The sequence below is a fragment of the Nyctibius grandis genome, chromosome 14, assembly GCF_013368605.1.
Source record: "Nyctibius grandis isolate bNycGra1 chromosome 14, bNycGra1.pri, whole genome shotgun sequence".
NCBI lineage: Eukaryota > Metazoa > Chordata > Aves > Nyctibiiformes > Nyctibiidae > Nyctibius > Nyctibius grandis.
In genome coordinates, this window is record NC_090671.1 from 1,613,016 (window position 1) to 1,634,614 (window position 21,599).

At 53.4% G+C, this 21,599-nt stretch overlaps 1 protein-coding gene across 2 annotated transcripts in view; it reads right to left on the bottom strand.

Moving 5' to 3' along the window:
* Positions 1 to 480: 480 nt before the first annotated feature.
* AIFM3 (AIF family member 3) overlaps positions 481 to 21,599 on the bottom strand; it is a 40,051-nt gene continuing 18,932 nt past the window's right edge. Inside the window, exons 7-20 of one of the 2 annotated variants that reach the window (XM_068412776.1) lie at positions 20,425 to 20,537; positions 17,872 to 17,958; positions 16,900 to 16,991; positions 14,492 to 14,622; positions 13,221 to 13,336; positions 12,802 to 12,873; positions 12,405 to 12,468; positions 11,409 to 11,485; positions 10,580 to 10,697; positions 9,516 to 9,614; positions 9,027 to 9,102; positions 2,173 to 2,277; positions 1,112 to 1,132; positions 481 to 520 (exon numbers count right to left, since the gene is read on the bottom strand). In XM_068412776.1, the coding sequence (XP_068268877.1) occupies positions 481 to 520; positions 1,112 to 1,132; positions 2,173 to 2,277; positions 9,027 to 9,102; positions 9,516 to 9,614; positions 10,580 to 10,697; positions 11,409 to 11,485; positions 12,405 to 12,468; positions 12,802 to 12,873; positions 13,221 to 13,336; positions 14,492 to 14,622; positions 16,900 to 16,991; positions 17,872 to 17,958; positions 20,425 to 20,537 (1,211 nt within the window). The remainder of the gene's footprint in view (positions 521 to 1,111; positions 1,133 to 2,172; positions 2,278 to 9,026; positions 9,103 to 9,515; positions 9,615 to 10,579; positions 10,698 to 11,408; positions 11,486 to 12,404; positions 12,469 to 12,801; positions 12,874 to 13,220; positions 13,337 to 14,491; positions 14,623 to 16,899; positions 16,992 to 17,871; positions 17,959 to 20,424; positions 20,538 to 21,599) is intronic. The other variant, XM_068412777.1, reaches the window with a different exon arrangement.

The window sequence follows — 21,599 nt, forward strand, 5'->3', positions numbered from 1 at the left end:
CAAGTGCCGCAGCCACGCAGAGAAATGCAGGGACGCACATCGGAGTTCTGCCGGGGACGAAGAGGATTTGGGAAGGGGCAACGTGCTTAAAGCACAGGGAGCAACGAAAGGCACTCACGCTGCGTACGGGGTGAGGGATGCGCGCGGGCAGACCCAGCTGGGGACCCGCCAGCCCACCAGCAGCATCCACAGCCGCACAGCGCCCGTGCCCGCTGCTGGTGCCAAACCCCGCGCACTCTGGGGTGCTGCTTTTCCAGCATCCCATGGGAACTGCAACCGCAGAGCCCCAGCCCGGTAGGCACCGGGGCAGAGGAGCCGTCGGTGACCTGCTGGGAAGGTGAGTGCACAGTGAGAGGTGCCGGGTTCATCCAGGTCTCAAAGGGCGAGGACTCAGACGTGGTGTTCCCGCTCCTCTGCAGAGCTGCCGTCCCGTCTCCCCGCAGCCAGCGCAGTGTCCGGAGGGCGCAGATGTGGCCAGCACTAGGAGCCTTTCCCCGTCAGCCAGGACATATCTCCAGTTCTAACAAAAAGAGAAAAAAAACAGCAGCATCGTGAGATGTTTCCTAGCGTGTGCAAGCAAACCTGCTCAGAGCCCTCGGCGTGAGTCCGGGCGCTGCTCCGTGCAGAGGCACGGCCACCCGGGCAGGGCAGCAGTGCCCCTGCCTCTGCCCTCTCTCACATGTCACTAAATCTGTCCAAAGCATCACACGCCGATCCTCGATTCCATGTAAAACTGAGTTCAAAAGGTATTTTTTTAACTTAAAACAAGCTCTTCTGGCATTCAGCTGAAAAATTCATGGAAAGCTCCAGAACGGCGGGCGCCCTCCTGGCCGAGCAGGGTCCCCGCCGATGGGCAGCTGCCTGTTCCCAGCAGATCCACACACCAGCGCCCTGCACAGGGGACGTAGCAGCCGTGCCCGCCCAACCCTGGCACAGCTCCTGCCAGCCCCACCGCCCAGCGCAGTGGCACCGGCGAAGGGGCTGCAAAACAAGCACACAGCCTGAGCCAGCGCCCTGCACAGGGCTGGGGGACACGGCCTGAGCAGGGTCCTGCTCCCCCTCCTGCCAGCCCTTCACGCCCCGCGCCCCCGGGACCCCAAACCGAACGTACTTGCCGTGACGGACAAACAGCCTAAAAGGTGCGAAAGCAGCAGGAGACAGAGAGAGAAGAGACACTCAGGGTTAGGCGCTGCGGCTTCCCCCAGGCCCGCCGAGCCCCACCACAGCCCGGCAGCCCCCCCACCACCGGGCTGCCCTTAAGATCCCACCTCCCTCCCAGCCACAAACTGGGTGGCCAGCAACCACTCCCCGATGTACTGGAGATGATGAGCACATCCCTGCCCCGGCCCCCCAAGGCTGGCTGGACCCCCAATGCCCTCCCCTTCCCAGGGGGGTCTGAGCTGGCTTGGGGCTGCCCGGGGGCTGGGGGTGCTTCTCCCCCAGAGCTTTTGAAAGCCTGCTTTTATTCCAGATGTGGAAGAGGATTATTTTCAACTTGTGGAAACACCCCGGGGACAGGGACCCACATTCCCCGCTCAGCTCTGATTCCCACTCTCAAGGCTCCTTCCCAGTTGTTGCAGCCTCCCCACCATTTGCCCTCCAGCAGGACGGGTCTGCACCCGCCCTCTGCATGCAGGGGTACGCACTTTCCTGTGCCAAGTCTTAAAAACAAGGCAAAGGGAGAAAAACACTCTTTGCCTCTGAGCTACGCCCCAATGAACCGGAGGCTGAGGCACCAAGGGCCGGTGTCCCGGCACCACAAACGCTCCGGGCTTTGCTCTTGCAGAGGGTTGTGCACGGGCAGCACACCCAGCCCCTCTCTGCAGGTCCCCTCCGCTGACCGGGTGCCCGGGGGCACCCCAGCATCAGGCAGTGCTGCCTCGGTGGTGGGCCAGCGAGCACCACTGTCCCATCGAGTCTGTGCAAGGATTTGGATCCTGGTGTTTAAGACAAACGCGCTGTGTGGGGGATGCCAGACCTGCAGGCGGCTGGGGGGCAGCACAGGGGGGCGGGAAGGGGGATGTGAGCAGGGTACGGAGTGGGGAGCAGCAGGACAGAGCTGCCCAGTGCCCAGCGGGGTCCGTCCTCAGGGTGCTCAGCCCTGCCCCACACCCCACAGCCGTGCTCAGCCCCTGCCCTGGCACCGCCGGGTCCCGCAGCGTGCCTACTTACTCCACATCGCGCTTTCGGATGGTCCTGCTGGCGGCCAGGACCTCAGCCACCTTGGACACGATCGGGTCGTAGTTCATGCTGGCCACAGCCACCACCTCGTCGCTCCTAGGGCCGGGCAGAGCAGAGCGGTTAGGGCAGCCCCAGGTGGCCACAGCTCCATCACCCACAAAGCAACATGCTGGAGAAAAGTGGGAAGCAAAGAGAAACACACCCTGCTCCAGGGCCAGGACCCGTCCTGAGGCATGAGCACCACGGGGACGGTGTGAGCAGCGTGGGACAAGGGACACAGGAGGGCTCAGAGCTGGCACTGCAGGCTGGCCCCACTGTGCTCTCACCAACGCTCATGTGCTGGCGTAATGAGCATCACTAGGGTGCCCAGGGGATGGAGACGGCTCTGGGCATCTGTGGGAAAACACCAGCAAAGGTGGATCTATCGGTGCATAAAAACCTGGAGGTCAGCAAGGACGCCCAGTGGTTGCTGCTGTCCAGGTGGGCAATCCCTGTGCTGCTGCCCTGTGCCGAGGGAGCGGAGAGGCGGGTGGTTGGGACTTCCCTGTGGGACACTTGGTTGTGCTGCTCCACATCACCTTCGTGATGCCAACCTCCAAGTGGGCAGGGTGCCCACCTCCGAGCCGCTCCACAGGCATGCTCCTCCCAAAGCACCGGCACAGCTGGGGTGCCCGACGCCAGGGTCCCACCAGCCCCAGTGACAAAACCTCTGTGTATATGGGATGTTCAGCAGCACGTCCCAGTCTGGCTGACCATCACCCACCAGGATGCCAATCCTGGTGACACAATGCAACCTCAAAGGCTGAATGGGAAGCAAATGAAGCAGAAGGGAAGAGGATGTAAAAACACTGGAGGAGCTTTGCCTAAAGGTCACAAGGCAAACAAGAAGGGGTCTTCTGCTTTGGGGTTTGCAGAGGTCAACCTAAGCGTAAATCTTCAAAGACTGAGCTCAGGAGATGACTCATAAATAGGTAACTGAATAGACAAACAATGTAAAGGTCAGAGAAGGTGTGTGGGTAAGATATTAAACACCGGGGATACTGTTGAGTAAGGTGAAGAGCGGAAGCACCCAACAAATCAAGATCTGCTCTTCAATCTTCTGCCAAAGAGCTCCGTGACCAACAGAGCAAAGAGACGCCAGAGGGGACATGCCTGATTCCCGGAAGGAGGAGAGCAGCAGCTGTGTTTCAGAGCACACTTCATCTCCGTGGAGCCATGGCATTTGAAGTAATCTCTCATAGCTGTCCCACAAAGCCATGGAGTAGCTCCATCACAGAAGTCTATTTCAAAAGGCCCAGGCTCCTAAATAAGCTCCCTACAAATAAGGGAGAGCAAGTCAGAAACAGAGCAGCAGTCTGGCTACCCTGTCCCACGGGCGAGCACGGGTTTGCAGAGCAGACCGGGAGCCCCGAATCTTCTCTGGAGCCACTGGAGCTTGTCCACAGCTTAGTCCACACCAGCCAGCCCCAGAGACGGACCGACACTGTCCAGGCTCCAGCACAGGGGCTGGCCACTGCACAGGAGCACAGGGTGCTGCTCCATGGGAATGGTTGAGGGAAGGGCGAGCCGCTGCGTTGCCAGGAGCTCTAGAGCAACCTGGATGCCATTGGAAATCCTGTCCCGAGCCTCCTTAGCTCACTGCAGGGGTGTGTACCTACAGCAGAGGGGATTTCTGATAGCCTGTGGCTCTTCCATCCAGTAGACAAGGTGAGAATAAGGAGTTATGGACAGACATTGATGAGCAACACATTCACACCAGAAAGCAGGCACCCATGGCAGGCAGCGAGGGTAGCTAACCACCCGGGAGGATTACAGAGTGTGTGTGTGCATTCAGCTGAGCTGCCTGCTGGGCTGCCACATTTGAGGGCTGCTGCTGTGATTTAGAAGAGCTGTCCATTTTCTGAGCCTGCTTTGTCTCTGCTGTGATGCTTGATGTCCCACCTGATGTGAACAAGGTCCTCCACTCTACCCAGGATGGGACAGCCTTCCCTGGGGATGTAACTCCAATTACATGTGCAGGGACACATGAGTTTTCTTTACAGTAGATGTCCAGTCTCCTTCCACTTGCAGCAGTACCTGATGGCACTGCAGTGCAGATTCCCTCTTCTCTTGTTGGCCCAAGTTCATAAACACAAACTGCCAGTGAGAACCCCATCCCACCATGACCCACAGCCTGGGGAGGCCCTACAGGCAGTTGTTCCCATCATACAGAGCCTTGGCCTTGGCTGCTTCACCATTGCTTGATGCTCAGCACACAATGGGGACTGAGGCTGCAGGACTCCTGGGAGGCTCTGCACCACCTTCACACCACACCATAAGGTCCTGAAGCTTCAGTGGTTTCCTCTACATTTGGTTTCCAGAGCAAAGCCAGCTCCCAGCTGGGAAACACAAAGTGGTTGGAGAGAGCTATCCATCAAAACTAGGGGCAGATGAGCTGTTCAAAGGGAAGGAATAACTAAGGTGTGCAAGGGAGAAAAAATGAAGACTTAATCCCACCAGCCACCCACCAACTCAGCCTCAAGCCCAGGCAGTGCCCAACACGACCAGCTGGGAAGGCGGATGCAGTCCAAACATTTCCATCAGCAAGACGCGGGGCAGCTGGTCCTTGTGTGAAATAACTCGTGGGGTGCTGGTGGGTTGGAGCATCCCACATCAGCAGTGGCTTTTAAACATTTTGTCTGACAGACTGTGGGGGTGCAGAGCCCCACCCCGGGCTGTGTTGTAACGTCAGGACCAGCCAACCTTAATCCCAGGTGCAGTGAGTTGTTGGAGACAATCAGGTGCTCTCTGGTCCTGCTTGCTGGTGCGGGGAGCTGAGACTATCTGGTACCTCCCTGTCCCAGGCACAAGAACAGTGAGTTGGGATGACTGGGCACTCCCCAACCGTACCTAAAACTCCTGCCACCTGGGAAAGGTACCTGAAACTCCTCCTGCCTGGACCATTGCCCACTCTGAAAGGTGTCAAGACTGCCTGACAAGAATAATGGCCATCACGAAAAAGTACTGACCAAAGTCAATCATCTTGAGATCCTATAAATACCGATCCTAAGTGAGGCCCTTTGAGCTTAAAGGTCCTTTCTAACCAAAACAATTCTATGATTCTATGGGTTAGTGGTGGCCTTGGCAGTGCTGGGTTACAGTTGGACTTGAAGATCTTAAAGGTCCTTTCCAACGAAAATGATTCTATGATTCTCAGGTTTGGCATCAAGCTGTGACCCAGTGAGTAATTCACTATATTTCGATTTCCCAAGACTTTCAAAGATCATTTGGTACCAAAATTTACTATAATCTGCAGAGAAAGAAACATCTTAATCATAGGTTAACCTCTATATCTGTGTGTGTGTGTGTGTTTGTGTATATGCACTTTGATTTAAGAAACCTTGTTGAATCTTTAACTAAGTCACTGTGTTGATTATAATAGATTGTTGATTATTGATTGATTAAGCATTGCTAGAAAAATCATATAATCTAATCTTGTGATTTTATCATAATAGTGTTAAATCTTAAATTGCTTCTATCCCAAAGCTGTGCAAAACACACACCACCATGTTGAATCAATACCACCCCGTATCCAATTCCCTTAGACATAAACCGCTGACCGAGTCTGGGACTAGGACTGGATCCAGCCACACCTGGACTCCTCTCTGAGAAGGAGTTTAGAAAGCAAGGGGGTCCATTCTGAACCTTGTGACTCAGTGGGAGGATCTCCCTTACCCTTTCTCCCTGACCCTTTCTCCCTTACCCCTATCCATCCCCCGTCTCTCTGTAAACCATCCCAGCCCAATTCCAACTCCATTTCCCTTTTGTACCTTTCTCCCATGTAGTAAGTAATAGGGTGAACCTTGCCATCGAACTTTGTTAAGTCACACTTTTACAAATTCATATTAAAATCACTTTTGCTAATATCTTTGATGGTGATTCTTTAAGCGACCTAAACCTAATCACTCTCCTCCGGGACACAGATGGGGAAACCAGGAGGAATCCCTCTTTTTGAAGAGGTTTTTTGAGGGAACAAGGATGCCCTTCCTGATACTGGGATTTGGAGCAATCAGAAGTCTTGGCATAAAGGGAAGATGCAGCACTGTGGGTGAGCACCATCTCTACGTGGTCTTCCCTTCCTCTGCAGAGTTCAACACTATGGAAATGGGGAACCTTGAAGAAGACAACCACAGCAATCCCCTGGATCTCCCATGATCTCCAAGGTTTTAGGGGTGGGATGACTTTGGTCTGCTCTGGCTGAGGTGCTGCAGTGAATGCGGCATCCCATGGGGACATCTGTGAAGCACCACCCTGTACACCTCCTGGCACAGGGCCTCACACTGACCCCTCCACAGCTCAGTCTTAGCTCTGAACGGGATTGAGCAAACAGCTTTCTTCTTCAAATTCTGGCGGAAAAAAGAGCCTTATTGTGAAAGTTGATGCTGAGGACGGGTTCCAGGCGGGAGAACCACCAGCAGTTCGTGCAACAACCAAGACAGTGTGCACCAGGAGGAGAAGAGTCCAAACCATCAGCTGGGCATGGCAGGAGGAAGCAGGAGGGGATGGCCGATTTGGGACAGTGTCCTCAGTCCAAAAGCATTAGCACCAACCAGCAGAACTATCACCAAACGAGAAAAAGAAGAAGAAACGCTCCCGGTGGTCTCTCACAGAAGCAGAGCTGGGGACTCGATCAAGCCGAGCAAAGCAGCTGAAGATGCACTGGCCGAGCCCCCACCAGCCGATGCTCCCCCAGTGCCTCCAGCTCTCTGCGCCCGATGCCATTCTGGTACCCAAAAGCCACCTCCAGGAGCCCCTCCTGGGTGGCAGAACAACACAGCGCTCAGCGGCGGACCCCTGCCGCCCGCCCACCCACCGGGGAGCTGCTGCCCACCGGGCCGGCTGTCCTGCGTGCCAGCAGGTCTGCCCAGGCAGCCCTCGCCCCCGGCACCACACTGAGCAACAGACACAGCGTGGAGCCGCTGCACGGAGCAGGGATTACACACCTTGCTCAGGGCTTTCCTTTTGAACAGGCCCTACGGATGTTTAATTAAAGCAATCTGACATTTCCTTTCTAATTGGGATAAATAGCTAAATGCTCTAGCATGAAAAGGAGGAACAGGAAGAGGTTTCAAAGAAGATCATATGGTGGAAAGAAATGGGTGGTGGAGTCACCATCTCTGGATGTGTTTAAGAAAAGACTGGACATGGCACTTAGTGCCATGGTCTAGTTGACATGGTGGTGTCAGAGCAATGGTTGGACTCGATGATCCCAGAGGGCTCTTCCAACCTCATTGATTCCGTGATTCTGTGTGCCCGTGCGGCTCGTGGATGCCCAGCCCTGTAATGCTGCATTTGCTGCACACAGGGGACCGCCAGCAAGGCCAGGGGACGGGACAGCGCGATGGATGCGGGGCGGCTTTGCAGGGGATGCGGCGGCAGAAGCACACCCACCTCTGCAAACCACTGCAGCAAAACTGCCAAAAATGGGTTCTGATCTTCCCCAGCTCACGCTCACTGAGCAAACTGTGTGTTGTAAAACGCTGCTTTGGCAGATACGTGATGTAAATGCCCTTCAAAATGCCAGGGGCTGAGGGCTGACAGCCCCGGGGCTGCAGAAGGGGCACGTCCCCTTGCAGCAGCTCTCCCCAGCACAGGGGTGCCTTGGCACAAACCCACCCTTTTAGGCAATTTTGGCCAAGGTGCCACCGAGCTCAGAGGTGCGCCCACACGCAAAGGGCCCCTTGTCGCTAGCGGGTGCCGGAGCCCCATCGCCTGCAGCAGGTTCTTACCCGAGGTGCGTAGGAGCCAGGAGGAGGAGGGTGAGCACTGGGGACCCGGCTGGCTCGTGCACGGGGTGGTAAGGTGAGCCCCGCACCTCTCCAAGCCTGATGGACACATCCAACTGCCAGGGTCCATCCTGGAGTGATGAGGACAAGCAGCCACCCTTGGGAGGGGACGCGGAGGGGAGGCCGTGAGGGACACAGGGCAGGGGCCAGAGGGGCAGCGAGCCCTGGTGAGGTGATCTCTGCAGAGCAGGAGCTGGCTCCTGCCCAAAGCTCCCTCCTGATCCCTGCCTGAACACTGCTGCCGGGTAGTTGGCTGAGCCAGGCAGACCTTCAGTTCCCTGCTTTCCCTCTCCCCATCCTTAATATTAGAAAGCCCTTGAAGAAATCCCCTTCATCTCCAGGCATGAGGAGGCTCCATGGCCATTGAGTTCAGATCGGGATGGGACAATGGCAACAAAAGAATAAACAGCAGCAAATATTTTGGGGATAAACTCACGGTGCACAGTCTTGCCAGTCTAAACAGCCAGCAGGGCTCGAGAACAGCCGAGGCAACACATCCCGGCTGTCAACACGTCTCAGGAAAATATCCCCAGAGAGGCTCCCAGCCCCGGGGAGAACTGGGTTTCACTACAGGTATAGCGAAAGCTTCTGAACTCTTGCTACCCTTCGCAGCTTAATAGAATGATTTTTTGAGCTTAATTAGTCAAACCAGAAGCAGAAACAGTGATGTCTGAGCTCCCAGTCCAGCCCTGGTCACAATCATTAACACAGTGATGAAATGGGAAGGAAATCTTTGATGGGAATTGCCAGCAACAAATTAATAGAAGATGTTATATGCTCTCAGATATTATGTGAACTAAGTGCTTACATCTGGTGGAGACATTAGGTCCAAAGACCAGTATAATTCGCTTTATGCTTGGCACATTTTTTCTCTAGGGCCTTTTATTAATGTCCTGCAACCTCAGTGTCCAGAGAGGAACAAAACCAACTGACAGAAGCTCTGGGAAAAATATTTTCCAGCCTAGCAGAACAAGCTTAGACAAATACCTGTGTAGAAACATGGAGAAGAGAAACACTTACTTGGTATAAAATGCCACAAACTTCAGTTCATCTAAATCTCCCTGAATGACAACATCATCGAAGCCTTCCCCGTGGCCTGGAAGGCAGAGAAGAAGAAGTGGATTCAGCAACAATTCCCCTGGATCCAGCTCTAGCCCCTAAGACAGAGCGTTTCAATCCAGAGCTACCTGAAGAGCATCCTGCAGTCACCAAGAGACCAGCACCAGGAGATGAGGGTACCAAAAAGAGAAGAGCAAGCTCGGGGAGAATCTCTCTGTTCATGCTGGGCCACCCCTCGTGACCACAGCCATCCCTCTGGCCCTCCACCCCATGGCCATGAGCAGACAGGTTTCAGAGGAAACACCAAAACCCTCCGGGGCCAGGATGGGAAGCAGACCCAAGGCAGAGGTTGACGCAGAGGGTCCACAGCAAGGGAGGTGGCTGTGGATTCTCTATCCCAAGACATCTCCACCATCAAAAACTCTACAGCAGCCCTGGGGAGCCCCTTACCTGCATATCGGATGCTCTTCCCGAACATAGCAGTCCACAAATATGGGACTGTGCTGATCTCCATGCCGTGGGCCAGCATGTTCAGCGCAGCTATGCGGCCTGGAAGAGAGAAGCAGCAGAATAAGCGAGAATAATAAGGGCAAACATTGTGGTCTGCCCTCAGGTTGCAGCACAGCATCGATATCTCTAGTCCCAGAGTACAGGGAAGCCAAGATCTTCTGCTTAGCCTAAAATAAACTCCACACAGCAACAATCACCAACAAGGAAATGCATCGCATCGTTTGAGGCTGGGCTCGGTGCAGCTCCCACTGACTCGTCACCTCCACTGACATGAACAACGTCCTCATGAGCCTGTTTCAACCCAACTTCTGCAACAGTGACAGAGCTGAGAGCTTGCTGTGCTCCCACAGTGAACAGGGGTGGGATGGATAAACCCCCCTGAGGGCATGGAGGCTGTTAGCGTGCAGTCCCTGCCACAGAGGCATCTGCATCCAAAGGCTAACTTTGGAGGTGTGGTTCCAAAACCTCTCACCTGGGGCACCCACCCAGAGGACAACCTTCCCACAGGGTTGTGGCCTTGGAAAGGTCAAGGGCAACCGATCACGCCGGGGTTCCCAGGCTTGCTGGCATGAAGGGGAGAAAGGTCTCAGCTCTGCAGCATGCCGCTGGGCCAGCCTGGCAGCGTGGGCAGCCCCTGGGGATGTGAGCTGGAGCTAACATTAGGATGTGAGCTCCTAACTGTCCCGAGGCGAGGAGAAGATCAGGCTCCTGCAGTGACTGCAGATGCCAGGGCGCACATGGCGTATGGGAAAGCCTGTCCCTGGGCACCTCCGTTTGTAACGGGGCGTCGTTAGACAGTGCACGTCGAGAAGGCTGACAAATGAAGGCGTATCGACAGGATAAAATATACACTCTTCAAAATGTTTGATACAACCACCCTGTTTCCCTCTTGGCAGTTGTCTCCTTCTCTCACTAGAGGGCTTGGAATTTCCCGGGGATCTGGAAAGGGCTCTTTTCCATAAGCAATTTGCTGTTGCAAAGTGAAGGGACAGAAAAGCACCTACCATGCATATGGGCCATCTGCCAGTGAGGGACATTCACCTTCTTGTTATTCCTCAAGGCCAGCGGGAACGTGACAGCGTCACCGGCTGCGAAGACTCCGGGGATGTTGGTTTGCATCATCTGCAGGGGGGAAGCAGAAGTGTGCGTCGGTGGGGTTTGCACCCTGCACAGACAGAAACAGGGAACTGCTCTAGAGCTGCCACGGTCCCCAGGAACACACGGACAATCTCTGCTTGGCTGTGGGACCCCCAGGCGGGATTTGATTTAGTGTTCTTCACTTTCAAAGCAGACCACGCAGGCAGGGACCTACAGCATCCCTCTGCCAGTGGGCTACCTGGCAAAACAGACACAGACTGGTGTCCTGGAGCCCCTCGTAGAAGACTGGGGTCTGTCGGTGTTGGCAAATAGAGCCTGTATGAGCAATAAGCACAGGGGTGGGTGGCAATGAGCCCCAGCCCCCCGACATGCTCCTCACTCACAGCACACACCAACCATCAGCACCAACACCACTCCCATTGGAGTCACTGGTGGTGGAGAGGAAAGATGAGGCCCTATGGGATCATTGAAAAGGTGGATCTTTCTCTGTTTCTTTCCCCCCCAAAACAGCTACACTGTTCCAGGACAGCTCAGAGCTGGACCCAAGCCACAGCATCCAGGGCTGGGATTTGCAAACCCCTCACTTGCATGGGGGTCCCAGGCACTCAAGCGTGATGCTCCCAGCATCTCAGCGGATGAAACACCCCTGCGATGGCAGTTTGGAGCCCCAGGGAAGCTCACAAGACTCAGATCCTCCTGCTGTCCCGCATGGCAGGGGCTGCCCCCCACGCTCACCTTGTTGACCACGATGAAGCCTTTGGAGTCGATGTTGATGCCACTCTGCTTGAGAAAGCCCGTCGCTGGGACCGCGCCTGCGGGAGAAGGCAAGGGCTTCCAGCACAGTAGCCAGGTGTCCCCGCAGCCCCAGGGGGCTGACCCCGAGGCCAGCAGATCTCCTCCCTGCCCGGACAACCCCTCTGCCCCAAGAGAAAGGCAGTGGGCTGCCCCAGGAGCGGGGAGCAGAGCCCCCTACAGAGCCCCACTACTCCCACTGCATCACCCTCCTCACCCCCGGGGTCCTACTGCGCTCCCAGCCATCAGTGCACCGCTGCAATCTGCCCACCACCTTTTTCTGGTGCTTGAAGCTCATTTTCAATCCACTTCTCTTTTACAGATGTTTTGAAAAAAATATATTTAAAAGGGAGCCCTCGGGTTTCCAGACAGGGCTCCTCTGCCTCCCCCACCAGCTGTATCTTTTCTTCAGCTTTCATTTTCCTTTTTTGATCTTTTTTTTAACTCCAGCCTTCACAAATCAGAGCAGTCAATAAAACAATAAAAGCAGAACTAATTCTGTGATTCTTCCAGTCTGCAACATTTTGAAAAGTTACAGAATGAGAAGGGATTTTTTTTCTTCCCCCAAGTGAAAATACCTTCTTCTATGGCAGGGGCAGCAATAAAAAAAAAAGCATAGGAAGAAAAATTCAGTTTGGGTAGGCCTTTACAAAAACAGATTGAGAGGATGAAATTGGTTTGAATGGGGCTTTTTTTCTGGAAAAAACTAAACCATTACTATATTCCAAATATATTTTCAGTTGCATTTTGGGGCGGAGGCTCTGGAAAGGCCTTTTTCAGCTTTGCTACGCAGCCTCCTGTGTAGCAGCTGAGCGGGGCTGGCACATCACTGCCAGCACCCCCGGCTACCCAGCCCCGCGGACCCCTCGCCACCACGTCCCCTCCAGCTTCTCCTCCACCGAGCAAAGCACCGCCAGCCCGCCGGACTCGGCCCCTTACCAACACCAACCACGCACACGTCGGCGCGCAGGACCTTCCCGCTCTTCAGCACGACCTCCTTCAGCTGCATGAGACACCGGGGGACATCACGGTTATTTTAGGGACAATGAAAAAAAAACCCACCACCCTGTAGCAACAGCAAGCCAAGCTGGCAGCTCGCTTCATTTCTGACATGCAGTTGACCATAATTCCTTATAACAGCAGCAGGAGGAGGGTGGGAGCAATGAAACCACCCCACACACCACGCTGGAGCACGTTTGCTCCTGGGGGCTAAATCCAGGAATATGAATTTTGGGGGCTAGGAAAGAGTAGAGGGCAAAACCCCTGCGGTGAAGGGAACAGCAGCCCTGGGGGGATGCCGCAGTGGTGCCCCCAGGAGCCCCTGCCCGCACCCTACCTTGCCCTCCTGCTCCCGCAGCTCCGACACCTCTGTCTGCATGTAGAACTTCACCCTGTTGCTCTCGAACATCTGGAGGAGGGACATGGGACAGAGCAGAGGACATCAGGACCCCGAACCTCCCCCGTTCCTGGTGTCCCTGTGCCCCCTGCACTGCACTGCCCACCCTCTGGGCTCGCCTCCACCCACGCTGCAAAGCGGGTTGGCGCCACCTCTGTCCCCAACACGTGTCCAGAAGAAGGTGCTCTACAGCACGTGGACCACGAGAGGGAAGACACAGCCCATTCTTTCTTTCTGGTGACTGAAACCATCACAGCTTAATCAATGAACGTCAAATAACAAATTAATTAGTGCAATAAGTGAAGCAAGCAGAACCCGCTGTCACCAAAACCACCCCCCTGATGGGAAAGCGAGGTCACCTTCATGACAGCGCGGCCAACCCTCTCCCCAAAGAACTTCTTGAAGGGGACTTCCTCCAGCTCCACCAGGGACACCGAGTGGGCCCTCTCCGTGAGGTAGGCGGCCACTTCCATCCCTGGGGAACAGAAGCAGGTCTGAGTGGCCGCGGGAACCCCCCAGCACTGCCCTGCATCCCTGGTGCTGGCCGCAGTGGAGGAGTAGCCAGATCCCGGCTTGGGAATTGAGAGGTGCTCTACTGGGAGATCTGGGGTGCCACCAGACCTAGCAGCCTCAAAGGGCCACACCATTTCAGGTGAGATTTATGATTTATGGCAATTTGTTCTGAGATGCAGGTTTCAAAGACCAAAGGGAGGAATGGGCCATGATGAAGTCCCAAAGTGCCCTGGGAAGCCGTAGCACTTGAAGCAATGGACCTCCGATGAGGGAAACCTTCCTCTTACAGCTAGGACGGTCTCAGCAGAGGGAATGAGCTGAGGTCTGAAAACAGCCTTGGTGACTAGCTGTTTCCTTCAATCACAAGGGGACAATTTTGGTGCCGGCATGGAAACTTTGGTGCTTTGCATGGGAACCTTCACCAAGACATTTTCTGTCTATGGGGTTTGGTTTTTTTTGAAACGGATCTTTTCAAAGACCTGCAGTTTGCAATTGCCCCTCCCACACCGCATGCTTCTCTGTGGATGGGATTGATTGAACAATTAAAACAGGATTTTTTTTAAAAAAAAAAGAAGAAAAGCAAATACCAAACATTTTATAAGAAATTCCCTGACTAATAACAATTTATGCGTAAGGCTTGCAGGACCCACAATAATTTTCTTAGAACCATATCAAGCAAAAAGAAGAACCATCAAAGAAACTATAAGATTTTTCCCGTGTATTTTAAAAATCCACCACCCTGCTAAAAAGTAAAAGAGAAATAAACCCACAGGCTTTCACCTACCAACGAGACCCTCCCAACTGAAGACAAATCTAGACACACCAGATTTGAAACCACCCGAGCACCAGTACTGGACTTGCCATATGCTTTTCAGACTGGGACAGCAGTATATGTGTCCACGCAAGCTGAACAGCCCAGCCTCTTCAGTAAAATCAATTTCTCCAGCAAGGAGGTGTCCTTACCACCCACCTGGAGCTGGAGGTTGGACTACCCTGAGGTCCAGTTTGAGGGGGGGGTACCTCTAACTGGGCAGTGGCAAACTGGGCAAGGGACTGGGACAGTCTGCAGGAAGAGGTGGACAGCTGAGAAGCAGACACCTGCAGAGCAAGTGCTCACCCAGGAAGGATGCTCCCACGATAACCACGTTCTTGCTCGTGGCCAGCTTCACAACACGGTTGGCATCTTCAGGCGTCCGGATGTTGAAAACATTTTCCACCTCCTTGCCTTTGCAGCTGAGAGCTTTGGGCCTGAAAAACACACACTGAGGGCAATACAGGTGCTCTTCTTGACCCTGTGGTGGCAATCAGGAGTGCAGACCCCCTTTCTGGGGCTCCAGCAGCATCTCAGCCTTTCCTTTTTTAACCTTTCTCTGGGGTGGAGGCATAACACAGAAAAACCCAGATGCCGGTGGACAACAGCCAGAGCACAACCACGAATGCTGGCACAGGAGGGGCTGCTCAGCAGCCACCCCCAACCCCATCCATGGACCGGTGTACCCGTGGGGCTCGGCTGAGCTCCCTTCTGGGGCAATAATAGAATCATCGAATCACAGAATCGTTTTGGTTGGAAAGGACCTTTAACATCATCAAGTCCAACCATTAACCCAGCACTGCCAAGGCCACCACTAACCCATGGCCCTCAGCACCACATCTACATGGCTTTTGAATCCCTCCAGGGATGGGGACTCCACCACTGCCCTGGGCAGCCTGTGCCGGTGCTTGACAACCCTTTTGGGGAAGAAATGCAGCACAGGAACTGCTTTGCAAGCTTGTGCTTAACTGCTGGCATGTTGTAAAATGTTCAGAAGCTTAATGGGACACAGAAAACTCACTCTGTCCTCCAGCACATGCTTTGGAGCCAGATATTGAAAGTTTCACAAGCCTCTGCAGATGCAGGCTCCACTATTCATTCCCAGGGGCACGCTGCTGATGCTGTAGCACTTTAATCGTGTCCTCCCCATGCACTTACTGGAGCCTGTATATTTTTACATATCTGGCCCCTGCATACCTGACTCACGTCTGGAAGTGGGACAGATGATCTTAAATAATTTAGGTACCTTAAAAACATCTACACAGTGTACCTGGAGCTTGTGCATAAGGATTTTGAAATTATTGCCACAGGCTTAATCCTCTTTTGAACCTATTGAGGCGGCCGGTGCAGACGGCATTTTGGCTGCGGCACCGCGCACCCCAGCACCAGCCGTTGGCACTCGGTGGGGCTGTCGCTGTTGTCGGTGGCACACGGGGTTGCACCGGCAGTCCCTGCTCCGGCTGTTCTGCAGCATCGCTTCCCCAGATGATGAATTTTGCAGGCGCTGCATTTCTCCTACTGCGTTTTGTGCCTTGGCGTTAGGAGCACAAGGAAAGGGAGCCAGGATGCCTCATTTTCATCTTAAAGTGCCAATTTTGGCAAATCCCCTATTGAAAACAAACCAACCGACCCACTCTACTTCCAGGACGTGAGGGAGGACGCTGGTCTCGGGCGATGCTCTGCGCTCCGGCAGCAGCTGTGCGGAGCAGGACAGGCACATCGCTCCTGCCTTTCCCTACGGCTCGACCAGGTTTCAGTCCTGAGAACTTCCCTCCTGGGGGGGCAAGCCTCACAAAGGGGTCTGTTAGGCTGGGGCAACAGCAACACTGAATTAAGGCTGCAACAGAAAAGCATTAAGCTTTCGTTGTCAAGAAAGATTATCAAGGTTGGCAGGAAATTGAAGATGGAAATTCAGATGGATGAATTGTCTGATTGTCAGGGTTGAGTATTATTGAGGGGTGAAAAGAAGAGCAACGTGGCAAAAATGACCTCTAAAAAAAATTCAGGATACTTCCGTTTTGGAGGCTTTTGTTAAAGAAAATATGTTCAAGGTCCTGGGCATTAATTTTCACACTCTAAGATGATGAACTCAGTGGGAATTGCCTGCGTCTCTCCCATATGCTCTCGAGCCAGCCCCCAGAGAACAGCACAGCATTAGGGTGCTGCTGGCAAGTTCCTCCACCTTCTCAAATCTCAGTTTTCTATCAGTTTCTTTAACATCAAACAACCCACACACCCCAACTGCTTCGGTGGGTACTTTTTGTTAACACCCTTTTGATCTTGACATTGACCACGAAACACCCCAGGCAGCAAATCCCACAGCCGTCCTGCCAGCCCCCGTGTCTGGTGGTTACCTGCGTTCTGGGTGAGTCTTGGGCGACACGGAGGCTTTGGCTGAGCAGACATACCCAGCACAGCTTTATGGAGATAGATATGGATATGTATGATACAGATATATATGATATAGAGATATATGAGATATATATATGATATTGATGTAGATGTAGATGTAGATATAGATGTAGATATAGATATATAGATATATACAGACGTATCCAATAGGTGTTCCTTGTCTTTTCTGCAAACACTCTTGCAAACATATTCAGCATCCGAATCCAGCACCATATCTGACCCCTTATCCCCAGGCACAAGCTCCTCACATTCTCAGATAAAACAGTTTCTCTTGATCTTTAAAATGTTTGTTCGTAGCTTACGTGTTTCCAGTCGCTATCAGCAGCTTGTTGTATTCCATCTTAAATCCATCCTTGAACACGGCTGTCTTGTTCTTGATATCCACGGCTGCAACCTGAAATCATTCCTAAATAACGTTAAGGGATGAAATCCCTGATGTTCACTGAGCTCCCAGCCCAACCGACTTGTCTGTTAGGTTTTAGTCCCCTGTGTTCCTGTCCGCAGCTTAGCCAACCCAGACCTTAAATATTCCTAACTGCCTTTTCACAAATCGTAGAATCGTAGACTTGTTTTGGTAGGAAAAGACCTTTAAGCTCATCGAGTCCAACCGTTAACCCAGCACTGCCAAGGCCACCACTAACCCATGGCCCTCAGCACCACATCTACACAGCTTTTAAATCCCCCCAGGGATGGGGACTCCACCACTGCCCTGGGCAGCCTGTGCCAGTGCTTGACAACCCTTTGGGGGAAGAAATTGTCCCTGATCTCCAATCTAAACCTCCCCTGGCACAACTTGAGGCCATTTTCTCTCATCCTGTCACTTGATACCTGGGAGAAGAGACGGACCCCACCTCGCTACACCCTCCTTTCAGGTGGTTGTAGATCTCCCAGTATAAATAAAATAATGGGGAGAAATGTTTAAAACATCACTGTCTGCACTGCTGGCAGGCTGATTATCCTAATCAGAGGCCAACTGGTCACCCCAGATCCACGTGAGGATGCTCGTAAAGGGAAGGTAAGAAATGATGGTCACCACGAAGTTTGCACAGGGTGTCCTTCCTGCCACGGAGGGAATTGCATTAACTGTGGTTTTGACCAGCCACAGGCAAACTGCACTCTGGGGCACAAAACAGAGGTCTGGAGGAGACACGACATTTGTGTAACGGCACCCAGTGAGCCAAGAACAGAGGCAGCTGCCACATTTCCTAAACACAGCCGCTGCGTACCAGCGCTCGCAGCAGACAGCCTGCAGGTACACACGGGACTCTCCTTACCTGCATTTCGGTCAGGACTTCGATGTCGTAGGTGCGGAAGAACTCCTTGGGGCGCAGGGCGATCTGCTCCGGGTGGGAATCCATCGACTGCAAAAAAAAAGCCATTTTTCTGTCAACTGCTATGGGTTGGACAGGTGAGTGGAGAAATGCCTGTTGCCAACACAAGTCAGTGGTAGTCTGAAGTCAGTCCTTATGGCATGGGTTAAGAGAGTTGCTCTACAGGGGCTGGAATCAAAGCCTGGGATGGGTTCTGGTTCCTTCTGTGACTGCTCGGCTATGGGGGTGGCACTGACCAGCTAAAGCAGGACCACAGCAAGTGCTTCCAAGTGTCTGCAAAGCAGCTCTAACTGCAGCTCCTCATAACACACACAAGTTCACAGGAGCAAAAGAAAAGCCCCATTATTTGGGAAACAACCAGTTGCCAGGGGAAATGGAAGCTAAAAGAGCATTAAGAACAATCAGCATTAACAGCAAGGGCAACACTTTCAAAAGCACCCAAGTTACGCAGCACAAGTTCCCTCAAAAGCTGAAGCAGGGGCATGTGGCCCATACCTGCTCATCTTTAGTTGCAAGATAAAGGTTCTTGCTCTTCCCAGCCTTCCCTGGTCACTTGGGTGAGACCTACATCACCTCTACACACAGGGTTGGGCTCACATTTGAGCCCGAGTTCGTCTGTCCTCCTAACTCTGTGGACACAAGCTCAGACACAGGCTGAGGACAAGCTGAGCACCAAGTGACCTGCGTGCAGGCTGCTCCATGCTCCACTGCATCCCTCCCTGCCCGCAGCATAGCAGGGACGGGCATGGCCACACACATGCCACGGTCAAGCCCTGCAATGTATCACACAGCGCTGAGCAGCAGCAGCACCTACCTGTGCCACACAGGCGTGACGCTTGGGCTTGACCCAAGAGGGACAGGGGATGCAGGAATCAAGGGCTTCACCATCTGCCTATGGGGATGGATGTGGAAGGTCCTTCTGCCTGGAGGTGGCTCGGTCAGGGGCTGGGATGAGCCCTGCAGGACACTCCCTTACCGTGACTTCAGAGGAGGCCCGTGTCTGAGGACTTGGGGCAGGTGCAGGGTCATACAGGTTTTACTGCAAATTCTTTAAACACCCAGCATTTAGAGAGAGGAATGTCTGAACCCGTGGCCCCGCACCGCTGTGCAGGGAGGGCAGCACAGAGCAGTGCACAACCACAACCACCACGGGTTTTGCTGCTCCTCAGTGCTCTGGAGACGGTAACAGGGACATCGCAGCACACCAGGGAGTAGGTCATGGTCCAGAGGGGACAGAGAGGAACAGTCCAGTGGGACCTTGGGACAGGTTGTTAACAGGCGTTCAGCGAGGCAGAGGAAGGGCAATGCTGCAGTTTCAAGAGGCAAGAAGTCTGCTGCTTACAGCTTTAGTGCTCCTCCTCTAACGACTCTTTCCAGGGTTAGCCCCGCTCACAGCAGGATTAAGAAAAATCCCCTTTTTTTCTAGCCTGTTCCCAAAAATTCTGCCTTCTGTTTCATGGGCTTTGTGCACCTTCCAAAAGCAACTACAGCCAGAGGTCATCAGTGGAGGGTTTGACAATCCATGCATAACATCTCCGGTGTGTGAGGTGTTCTTACTATTTAACAGGGAGTGGAAAAGGCAGTCTAAGGATCCCATGGCAGGGATCAATGTGTCAGAGAGCTGCCTGGGACAGGGACCGTGAGCTTCTCCGAGCTCCCCAGCACCGCCTCTGTGACTCTTGGATGCAGGTTTCAGCCAGCTGCTCCTCACCCCAAGCAGGTCCTGTCCAAGCACAGAAATGCCTTGAATGCTCTCCAAAAGCCACATGGGTGTTTGCCTTCCTTTGAAAATCACTTTGCCTTGGGGCTGGAAGCAGAGTTAGATGCTGTGATTATAGAGTACCAGCCCCCACAGAAAAGCATCCCTGACATAAAGGGGAATACATATACCGCCTGTTTACATTATCTCCAAGCTTGAAGATCAAATGCTGCTGTCCAACCTGAGTTGCTGTCTGATATCAAGTAAGCTCAGGAATCAGTAATAAAAAATGTGATTAGAAGATCATCCTGTGTCTACAAACTGGAATGCCAGATGGGACGTGTGCCAGGAAAAGCGATCTTTGCCCTGCAATCAAGTTACCAAGTTGTCATGATGGCTGATAACCATGACAATTACAGCATGGAGTGTCACTGGGCAGTAAGAACCATGCACTAATAAAAAACCTGGTAGACATGCCCCATTTCATTGGCCTAAAGATTTTGATCTGGAAACATAGTAAGAAGATCCACCCAGGTACGAGCTGGCCAAGGTCTATTGCTAGACCTATGAAGAACGCCCTTGTTTCTGTGCTGGAGTACTCTTAGTTCAGAGTTTGAACAACTCCTCTTTTGTGTTTCATATTTCAGTCACCAACAGGGAAGAAGATTCAAGGGAAAACAGAGACAGGACGAATAAGGCAGAAGAAACACGCTGCTGCAATGTGTAACAGCGGGGAAAGGTCCTAGGGCAAATTTTCAAACTGGGGAGGAATGTGACATCCCCAAAGTGATACAAACCTTACTGAGCTTTGGTCTGTCGTAGGGCAAGTGTCTGTCCATGGTGCACATCACAATCCTGTCCGAGAAACCCTCCTGGCGCAAGGTCTCTGCACAGACCAGTCCGGCTGCCCCTAAGGGAGAAGGAAGACGGGCGGCAGCTGTGCGTATGGGGCATGTGAAGGTCTGAGCCCTTTGCTCTTAAACCCCACCAGAGCTGCCTCCAAAATCACCATCTCCACGAGCCCTGGCCTTACTGCACGGCCCTTCCCAAGTCAAACAGCTTGCCTGGGAAGCCGGTCAGGATGGACACAGCAAGCAGGAGGAGTGATGCTCAGTCTGCGGAGCGTGACATTCATCCTCTGCAGGACTTGTCCGTCCCTAGACTCACACAAACCCACAAAGCGCACACCTGAGGAGTGCTGCCAACACCCACACACCTCTCACAAGCTCAGGGGCACAGGCGGCCACTCAGACCTTTGCACTCCCCTGGTCAGGGAAGGGTCTTGCAGCTTCCCTTCTACGCACTCAGCTCCTGGTGAGTTTACAGGGCAGGGAGTCCTCGCTTCTTCAAGGCTGCAGTGTTGGTTTTGTGACTGACTGTAGAGGATTTTGCACTCAATTTCTTTGAGGTTTTTTTGTTTGCTTGTTTTTAAACACAGAAAAAAGGCTAAATCAAACAAAAAGCTGCCTTGGGGTGTGCTGTCCCCCTGCAGCCAGGCAGCCTGATGGGCATGTCCCTCCTTCCCTGGCCAAACTGGTGAGACTTGAGAGCTCAAGTGAGAAGTCCTGAGTCTCTTCTCAACCAAGCCTCACTCAATGATGAATGTTGTAAGGGCCACAGTTTCTGTAATACCAATGAAACAAGATGGACCTGGACAGTATCATGGTTTGGTCTGTCAACAAAACACTCCTGTGGACAGAGGCAGGGGACAGTGGAAGAAGAGACAGGAGGGCGGACATCCCGTACGCGCTGCCTGAAGCACGCTGAGCCAGGACTGATGCTGCACTGATGCCAGGATGACCCTCACATGGGCAATGGGTTGTGGTCGCTTGCCCTCAGCTCTGCTGGGCATGGCTGGACCTTGGTCCTCGATGCAGGGCTGGATGGGTAGTGTCTTCCCAACACTTCCTCCTCACAACCTCAGCTTTGAAATCTCCTTTCCCCTCCACCAGACCAGACCTTGGTCTTTAAC